This window comes from Anas platyrhynchos, chromosome W, assembly GCF_047663525.1.
Source record: "Anas platyrhynchos isolate ZD024472 breed Pekin duck chromosome W, IASCAAS_PekinDuck_T2T, whole genome shotgun sequence".
Lineage (NCBI taxonomy): Eukaryota > Metazoa > Chordata > Aves > Anseriformes > Anatidae > Anas > Anas platyrhynchos.
The window spans coordinates 2,529,453-2,539,861 of NC_092620.1; the positions used below are offsets into that span (position 1 = coordinate 2,529,453).

The following is a 10,409-nucleotide window of genomic DNA, read 5'->3' on the forward strand; positions in this document are numbered from 1 at the left end:
GCGCGGCCGGTTCGACAGCCTGGCGGCCTTGCGGGCGCACCTGCAGCACGGCCGCGGCCGCGGCGAGCGGCGGGCGCCGGCCGGGGGCCGCCCGCTCCTCCCGCTGCGGGACGCGGCGCCGGGCTCGCCGCCGGAGCCCTGCGGCCGGGGCAGCCCCTCCGGTCGCGGGGCGCCCCTCGCCGCCTTCTGCGACGCCTCCGGAGAGGGGCGGCCGGAGCCAGAGCCGGAGGCGGCCGGGCTGGCGCATGTCAGGGCGAAGTTCAGCAGGATGGTGGAGGCCGTGGACAAGATAATGGTGGAGGCCGTGGACAAGACGATGGAGAAGTGGCTCGACAGGCTGACCGGGGAGCTGGCCCAGAAGACGGTGGAGCTGCTGGAGGTGCGGCCGGGCTGGCGCATGTCAGGGCGAAGTTCAGCAGGATGGTGGAGGCCGTGGACAAGACAATGGTGGAGGCCGTGGACAAGACGATGGAGAAGTGGCTCGACAGGCTGACCGGGGAGCTGGCCCAGAAGACGGCGGAGCTGCTGGAGGTGCGGGAGGCCTTCGTGCAGCTCTCGCAGAAGAAGCAGGAGGTGCAGCGGAGGGAGCGGGTGCTCAGCAGGCAGGTGGACGTGGCAGTGGAGATGATCGCGGCCTTGAAGCAGCGCCTCAGCGAGTTCGAGGAGGAGGCAGAAAAAGAATTGCGGGGAAAAGCCAGGCTCCAGCACTTCATTGAGAACCTGCTGCAGCGCGTGGACCTGGCAGAGAGGCAGCTAGAGTATTACCAAAACCAGCAGATCGCCTGCAGCCGTATAGCAGATGTTACACTCTCTTTCCTAACCAGTAATCATGTGTCTCATCCATTTGTGGTGAATGGTCAGTGGCAAAAAGAAAAGGGGGAGAGTAAGGGGCGGCAAAGACAGAAACGGTACCAGGAGGATGCCACTGACACTGACGGCACGGGTAATAGCAGTAGTATAAGTGACACAGGTGCGGGGCGGTGGCGGGCGCCAGTGTCCTGGAAATGTGATGGTGAAAAGGACTGTGACAGTGCAGAAGATGAAGAGAATTGTGGCATTGTGACTTGTAGTGCAGCAGAGTCCACATGCAGTAGTGGGCAATGTATTTCCAAAAGCTTTGTCTGCAATGGTCAAGGTAACTGCTCCGACCACTCGGATGAATCTTTGGAGCAGTGTGGCCGCCAGCCTGCACCTCTGGTGAAGTGTTCTGTGAGTGAGGTGCAGTGCGGCTCAGGTCAAAAAGACTGTGACAGAGATCCTGATTGCAAAGATGGAAGTGATGAAATTAACTGCCCTTCTCGGACCTGCAGGCCAGACCAGTTCAGATGTGAAGATGGGAACTGTGTCCATGGAAGTAGGCAGTGCAGTGGTGCGAGAGACTGTCTGGATGGCACTGATGAAGCAAACTGTAACAATGTTATTCAGTGCTCTGGACTTGGCAAATTCAAGTGCAGAAGTGGAGAATGCATAGATATCAATAAAGTGTGTAACCAGCAGAGAGACTGCAAGGACTGGGGTGATGAGCCCCTGAAGGAATGCAACATAAATGAATGTGACTGTCCAGCTGGGTTTGAGTTTGTAGACAAGAGAAACTGTGGAGACTTTGATGAATGCCAAAACCCTGGTATCTGTAGTCAAATATGTATCAACCTGAAAGGTGGCTACAAATGTGAACGTAGCCGTGGCTATCAGATGATTCCTGCTACAGGAACCTGGAAAAGGCCATACCGGTACAAAAATACAAATAACACCTGTGATTACAATGACGCTGCTAAGCAGGGTTTAGGGGTTCATAGCATGGAGACAAGGGGTAACAACTACAGTGTTTGGAACAATTGTACAGCTTTGGCCTTACCTCCTGATGTTTTTCTGATTTGTGGGGATAGGGCCTGGCAAGGTATCCCTGCAAATGCTATCAGATGTCCATGTTACTTAGATAAACTCATTGTATTCGCTCCTAGCTTGTTACAGTTGTGTGAGATCACCAGACATAAATGGGCATTGCTTGCACCGGATTGCAATGCTAATGTTGAATTGTGTGGGGTTGCAGCTAGAGCGGCCTTGGCAATTTTAGTGCTTGGAGTGGCATCTGCGGCCGCACGTAACAACTGCTCAGCTGTGGGGACTGGCTGCGGTGTGGACGCCCCTAGGTGCACCCTGAGCGTTTTGTTCGGAGGGGACTCCACTCTCAGCTGCTCACCGCAGGAGCAGACAAAGATCTCCTGTAGCTGCAGACAAACAGTATGTTTTCAGCTGCTGGAGGGATACTAACTGGAGTGTTAATAATTGTATATGTTATTCTTAAATGTCCAGGTATTTTGTGTTGAAAGTATTTGTGTAAGGGTAAGGTTTTAAAACAAAACTGGAGTGTTAATAATTGTATGTGTTATTCTTAAATGTCCAGGTATTTTGTGTTGAAAGTATTTGTGTAAGGGTAAGGTTTTAAAACAAAGTGTTGCAAGTCACTTCATGAGGAACACAATGAGAGACAATACTTGTTTGTTTGCTTATCATTCTAAATTATATTCTTGTGGTATGATTGAGGTTGTGGTATGATTGAGAGTGAGATGTGCCAGAGGCCTCTGGGTGTGTGATTGTGCTCTGGGTGTACGATTGTGCTCTGTATGTGTGATTGTACTGTGTACTGTGTGAGCGCATTTTAGCCATAGCACAGGTTATTGTTGCCCTAGTGCAGGATCCCGGGATATAACCACAGTGCAGGCTAAAAGCATAGGAAATTGGTGCCGGCAAAAATCATAGGAAAATGGATTTATTACAGAGCTTTTTAGAAAAACGGGGAGTCGATTGTAAGCAACTAGCAGGGCTAGTTGCGATCGGTCGAGCAAAATCAAGTTTCACAAGTACGGAGTCATTGTTTGAAGTAGCCACTTGGAGAAATTTAAGGGAATGTACTGTTTAGACCTTTTTGATCATAATGAGTCAACTCACAAATTCATTACTTTCCTGAAAGAGCACATGAGAAAGTCAATATGGTATCAATCCTTTCAATCAATGGTTCACTGATTTGTTTGAAACAATGCATAGATGGTTACTGGGATTAGTCAAAGGGGCATTAAGGATTCTGTTCATTGTGGTGTCAATCATCATTACACGTAGTATTGTGATAAATGTGGTTAAAGGGTTACTTGCAAAATGTTATAGGGATTTTGAAGTGGTGCCAGGAACAGGTACCCAGTGGATCACTGCAAAGTGGACTGAAGCAGTTTTAGAATCTGCACACGCTGAAGACGACCATGAAGAGGTTCCTGATAGTCATTCTGACAATGACGTGGGCTGTGACACCTCAAGGACTGTCAAGAACAGCCTTCGATCACCATCAAGTGATTAGGTTTAAGTGTGTTACTATTAAGTTGTGTTACTTACTATTAAATTGTGTTACCATTAAGTGCTTACAGTAATTGTAGTGTTAATAGGGTTAAGTTGTATAGTTGTGTTATGTTATGTATTCGACATCTGATGTAAAACCAAGTACTGCTTGTACAAAAAGAAAACGGGGGAATTGTTGGGAATTGGCATACAGGACGTGGACATAAGCAACCAGGGGTAGGCCTTAGAAATCTCAGGGCCTGCTGTAGCTGAGCAAACCAAGCTGCCAGAGTAACTGTGAGAAGCTCCCACGGCAATGACTCCCACATTGCCCAATTAAGGAACTCAGAAAATACTGTTACCAGCAGCTGGCCTCAAGGACTAGGTCTACGTGACTGCTAATCACAAAGGGGGTTGTTTTCCTGACTGCTAATCAAAAGGGGGGTTCTTTTCTTGCAGGTGGGGTTGTTTTCTTATAGTTGTTCGTCTGAGTGCTTTTGACCAATAATCTTGTGTGAAACACTGTCCGCCCCTGTAAAGTTCACTATAAAAGTTAGGCTATTCGGGCAATAAAATGGAGCAGCATGATCTGACTCTGCTGGTGTTTGTCGTGCTTTCGGCCGTGATTCGCAACAGGTGAGTACCCACCATATCGTCTTCCTTGTGTGGATGAACGTCTACCCCTGATAGCTGAGACACTGCTTTGTGCAGGTGGGGAGGAGAATAATCTCTCTTCAAGTTGGTGAACCTTTTCAGAAAGTTTCTCCCAAGTGTTCTCTTTTGGTCGTTGGACACTGGTTGGTTCAGGTGGGGGGGAAGATAGATTCTCTTTAAGTTGGTGGAACTCTTCAGAAAGTTTCTCCACAGCGGAGGTGCAGGCCTGTAAGGAAGAGGAGAGACTTTCTTCATACTGCCGGAGTTGTTTAGCCACTTCATCCACTGTGGGTTCCTCATCCTCTTTCCAGGTCATTATTTCCAATGAGCTGGCATATGATGATGGTGCACTCCGTACAAACTTCCGCCACATGGGTCGCGTACACCTGACTTCATCTGGATCTTTGGATGTGCTTCCTAAGTAGTTGTTTAACTTTAAGCAAAACCTGAAGCACATTCAGGAGGCATACCAACAAGACCATGCTGGTCTGAGTATCCCAAGGATATTCAGTATCTTGGAGAGCTATTGTAACAAGCTCGGAGGATAAGAGGGTGGTGAAGGAGGAAGGGAGAATGATCAAGGAGGATAAGGGGGTGATGAAGGAGAAAGGGAGAGTGATCCAGTAAGAAAAAATATCTTCCCCTTTCCCCTCCACAGATTGACTCCCTGATGAAAAAAGGCAACAGGTATAATTGCTAATAGTTTCCAAGATACAGTTTCCAAAGTATAGAGTCAACGATGTTACTGAGTACAAATACCAAGTTAGAGTCATGACCAGATATCTCATCGTCTCATAAGCCACTGTTACAACACACAGTACCATAATGATCTGAAACCAGGGCCCGGAGAGGATAAACAACATGACAGAGAGCACATACGGAAAATAATGTGCTATAGTACTCAATTTGGAAAACAGGCGCAGCAGAGTTGAGATTAAAGCAATCAGCATTATGACAAGTGACTATTAAGCAGGTCTAATACTTACACCAATTTTAGTTTAACACACTCTGGTCAGATCTGTTGTTAGCTCAACCTTTCGTGCCCCACGTTGGGGCCGGCAGCTAAACAACACACAGCCATTCACTCACCCTCCCCCCTCCCTCTCTGGGATGGGGGAACGGAATGGAAAGTGAAGCCCGTAAGTTGAGATAAAGACAGTTTAATAAGACAGGAAAATAATAATAACAATAATAATAATAATAATTCAATGATGATAATAGCACTACTACTAATAATGTGTAGAAACAAGTGATGCAAGATGCAACTGCTCACCACCCGCTGACCGATGCCCAGCCTAACCCCGAGCAGTCTGGCCCCCCTCCCCCGGCTAGTCACCCCTATATATTGTTTAGCATGACATCAGATGGTATGGAATACCCTTTTGGCCAGTTTGGGTCACCTGTCCTGGGTCTGTCCCCTCCCAGCTCTTGCTGCACCCCCAGCCTGCCCGTTGGCAGGACAGAGCAAGAAGCTGAGATGTCCTTGGCTTGGTATAAGCACTGCTCTGCAACAATTAAAACATCGGGGTTTTATCAGCACCCTTCTCATCCTAAGCCAAAACATAGCACCCTACCAGCTACTAGGAAGAAAATTAACTCTGTTCTAACTGAAACCAGGACATTGAGCCAGCTGGGCTTTCTGTTGAGAGACTTGATATCCATTTAAACCCAGAAAATTTAGAAGACTTATAGTCCATTGAATACAACTCTCTTTAGTCTCGGTAGCTATTAAGAAATCATCTACATATTGTAACAAAGCCCCTTCAGTGTCCGGAGGTATCCAAGTTTCAAGTTCGTTTGCTAATTGGTTTCCAAAAATAGTGTGGCTATTCTTGAATCCTTGAGGTAGTACTGTCCACGTAAGCTGCATCTTTCTGCCTGAGTCAGGGTTTTCCCATTCAAAGGCAAATAGGTTTTGGCTTTCTGCGGCTAAGGATAGGCAGAAGAAGGCGTCTTTTAAATCCAGTACGGTAAACCAGGCTTGACTATTCTTTAATTTAGTCAGCAAAGTATAAGGGTTTGCCACTACTGGATGTATATCCTCGGAAATTTTATTTATGGCCCTCAGATCCTGAACTAGCCTATATCTTTTTCCATCTGCCTTTTTAATTGGCAATATGGGTGTATTGTATTCTGATTCGCATTCAATCAATAATCCATACTGTAGAAATTTATCAATTATCTCTTTAATTCCTTTCCTGTCTTCTATCCTCAAAGGATATTGCTTAACCTTAACGGTTTTCTCTCCTGGCTTTAATTTAATAATTATTAGGGTCATATTTTTAGCTCTTCCAGGGACCTAAGTGGCCCAAACTCCTGGATATACTTGATCTGTGATCTCTAATGGTATTTCACTTTTAGGGTCAGTTTGTATTAGTGCCAGGCTCAACACATTTTTTAGTTGTTCTTCTCCTATCCTTAATTCCATTTTCCCTTTTTCAAAGAAAATTTCTGCTTCTAATTGTTCTAACAAATCTCAACCTAATAGAGATTTTGGAGATCCAGGTATGGTAGCTTGGCAGACACATAACCACAATGTGATTATATGAAGGTGCTTTATTCAGCGCTGGAAACCAGGGGCAGGTGCCCAAATCTGGCTTCAAATCCCGTTACATCCCGACCGCAAATTTATATTCTTGTAGATACATTAATTCATACATATTCATTCTTTACCGAAAGGGTTGTTAGGCATTGGAACAGGCTGCCCAGGGAAGTGGTGGAGTCACCATCCCTGGAAGTCTTTAAAAGACGTTTAGATGTAGAGCTTAGGGATATGGTTTAGTGGGGACTGTTAGCGTTAGGTCAGAGGTTGGACTCAATGATCTTGAGGTCTCTTCCAACCTAGAAATTCTGTGATTCTGTGATTTCGAGTTGCAACATCAGCCTCAATAACTCCTCCCTTGACTCCTTCCTACTTGCACATGCGCAGCACCATCTGGTGGTCTCTGGTGGTCTTTCTGGTGGTCTTCATGGTGAAGTAAAGAGTCTTCCTCTCGGTTGAACTATTCACCTTTCTTTTCTGTGCATGCTCTTTCCAACCCTCCATGTGTTTTGCCATCTTCCAAGTTCTTATCAAAGGTCGAGATGTACCTGTTCATCCTCAGGATCTTTCTGTGAAGAATCTCATGTCTCTTTATCAGATTAAGAGCTTATCGATAGTATTTGGCTATACCTGGGAAACACTACAACTCCTTAGGAAGAGATAGTGCAGGATACTAAAATGTGTGCTAATGCTAATATTTCTAACATTCCCCTAAAATATGTGCTAACGCCAGGAGATAGTGCAGAATACTAAGCACAGCATCGCTAGTAGGTCAAGGGAGGTCATTGTCCGGCGTGGCTGACCAGGAACATTCTAATGGAGATTAGGCAGAAACAGAGAGTGTTTCGCTACTGGAAGGAGGGCCAGGTGTCATGGAAAGAATACAGGGATGCTGTTCGTGTTTGTAGGGAGAAAATTCATGTGGCCAAAGCACACCTAGAGTTGAAGCTGGCTGTGTCTGTGAGAGAAAATAAAAAGGGTTTTTTTAGATATGTGAATGGAAAAAGGAGAACTAAAGAATACATAGGGCCGCTCCTTGATAGGGAAGGTCTCCTCACAGACAGTGACATAGGCAAAGCAGAGACGCTTAACGCCTTCTTTGCCTCTGTCTTCAATGCCGATGATGGGCTTCGGGACCCAGGGTGCCCTGAGCTGGAGGACCGGGACGGTGGGGATGACAAACTCCCAACCGACCCTGAACGTGTGCGGGATTTGCTACTCCACCTGGATCCCTACAAGTCCATGGGTCCGGATGGGATTCATCCCCGGGTGCTGAAAGAGCTGGCGGACGTCATCACGGAACTTCTCTCAATTATTTTTCAACGATCCTGGGAGTCTGGAGAGGTCCCGGTAGACTGGAAGCTGGCAAATGTTGTGCCGATTTTCAAGAAGGGTCAGAAAGAAGACCCTAGCAATTACAGGCCTGTCAGTCTCACGTCAGTGCCTGGTAAAATCATGGAGAAGATGGTTCTCAAACTTATTGAGGCGCACCTAGGGAACAAAGCAGTCATTGGTCCCAGCCAGCATGGGTTTGTGAAGGGTAGGTCCTGCCTAACTAACCTGATTTCCTTTTATGATAAGATCACCCGTATGGTGGACCAAGGGAAACCAGCTGATGTGATTTTTTTGGACTTCAGCAAGGCTTTTGACACGGTTTCCCATAGGATCCTACTGGACAAAATGTCCACCATACAGCTAAATAAAAACATCATACGATGGGTGAGCAATCGGCTAACGGGCAGGGCCCAAAGGGTTATGATAAATGGGGCTGCGTCAGGCTGGCGGGCGGTCACCAGTGGGGTCCCTCAAGGCTCCATTTTAGGGCCGGTCCTCTTCAATGTCTTTATAAATGATTTGGATGTAGGACTAGAAGGTGTTCTGAGCAAATTTGCTGATGACACCAAACTTGGAGGAGTTGTGGACTCGAATGAGGGTGGAACGGCCTTGCAGAGGGATCTGGATAGGTTGGAGAGATGGGCGATCACCAACCGCATGAAGTTCAATAAGAGCAAGTGCCGGGTCCTGCACCTGGGACGGGGAAACCCTGGCTGCACGTACAGACTGGGCGATGAGACGCTGGAGAGCAGCCTAGAAGAGAGGGATCTGGGGGTCGTGGTAGACAGCAAGTTGAATGTGAGCCAGCAGTGTGCCCTGGCAGCCAGGAGGGCCAACCGTGTCCTGGGGTGCATCAAGCACGGCATTGCTAGTAGGTCGAGGGAGGTGATTGTCCCGCTCTACTCTGCGCTGGTGCGGCCTCGCCTCGAGTACTGTGTGCAGTTCTGGGCACCACAGTATAAAAAGGACATGAAACTGTTGGAGAGTGTCCAGAGGAGGGCTACGAAGATAGTGAAAGGCCTGGAGGGGAAGACGTACGAGGAACGGCTGAGGGCACTGGGCCTGTTCAGCCTGGAGAAGAGGAGGCTGAGGGGAGACCTCATCGCAGTCTATAACTTCCTCGTAAGGGGGTGTCGAGAGGCAGGAGACCTTTTCTCCATTAACACCGGTGACAGGACCCGCGGGAACGGGGTTAAGCTGAGGCAGGGGAAATTTAGGCTTGACATCAGGAGGGGGTTCTTCACAGAGAGGGTGGTTGCACACTGGAACAGGCTCCCCAGGGATGTAGTCACTGCACCAAGCCTGTCTGAATTTAAGAAGAGATTGGACTGTGCACTTAGTCACATGGTCTGAACTTTTGGGTAGACCTGTGCGGTGTCAAGAGTTGGACTTGATGATCCTTAAGGGTCCCTTCCAACTCAGGATATTCTATGATTCTATGATTCTAATTAAAACATCAGCATATTATCAGCGCTCTTCTCATCCTAAACCAGAACATAGCATTCTATCAGCTACTAGGAAGAAACACCCTCATCATCAATCGTTAAACAGCAATTACTACAGTTAAATTTTCCATAGACTTCTCCCTCTTGTGCTAGCAAATAATACAAACCTAAGTGATTTTGATACAAAGCAGTTCTCATCTTGGTATTTTGCTTTGCAATTAATCCAAGTGCATCTCCGGTTTTATTTACAACTATTTCTATTACAGCTAGCAACCTAATTATTCTATTAAGCATATATATTGGGGTCCTATAGCCCCAGGATCTGTCTTCTGCCCACGTAGCTGTATCATAATAGGCAAACGCCTTCAATCAAGGGGATGGGCCCGCTTTCAGGGTCGATTCAGGCTTGTGTTACTGTTCGGCCTGTCAGGGTGATCCAGCTCCTGGAAAACGAATCACAATTTTATATGGGTTTAAAAAAAGAGGTTCTTATGTTATTTTCTCAGGACAACCTGACCTTAGTGTGGGAGAAGTCCGGTTGAGGCCCTCTTACTCGGCAGTCAATACCCATAGGGGTTGCCTCCCTCGGTAGACCATACACACCGCAGTGGAGGGTCCTGCCCCGGTCTTGCCTTCTCCCTTTCCTCCCTTCAGGCTTGTCCCCTTTATTTGGCATCCTTAATTCATGCAGAGCCTTGTTGCCAGAACATTAGTTCTTTTTTAGCTTTAATTTCAATTTCCAAGGAGCGGACTCAACCCTCCAAGTTTCAGTAGTTACTGGTCCTTTTATTCTGAATGCGTGGGTCCAACCCCTTTCTGTGGTTCTCACAGCTGTTTCAGTAGTAAGTAAAACAAGGTACAGTCCCTCCCATTGGGGGTTCAATGATTCTTCCCTCCAGGTTTATTTATTAAGACCTTGTCTCCTGGTTGTATCTTATGAATAGCAAATCCTAAAGGTGGTGTTTGAGCCATCATTCCAATTTCTCTTAGCTCTTGTAATCTCCTTCCAATAGTAATTATATATTTCTGGATGCTACGATCCTCAACTACATTGTTCCCTAGAGTCATCCCTTGAGAACAAGGCATACCATATAACATTTCATGTG

General features: G+C 46.9%; 1 protein-coding gene across 1 annotated transcript; it reads left to right on the top strand.

Moving 5' to 3' along the window:
• The first annotated feature begins 420 nt into the window (after positions 1–420).
• LOC140000520 (uncharacterized) lies at positions 421–3,349 on the top strand. Its single transcript, XM_072030454.1, has 2 exons — positions 421–1,223; positions 3,163–3,349. The coding sequence occupies exons 1-2, from the start codon at positions 421–423 to the stop codon at positions 3,347–3,349; spliced, it is 990 nt and encodes a 329-aa protein (XP_071886555.1).
• The last annotated feature ends 7,060 nt before the right edge of the window (positions 3,350–10,409 follow it).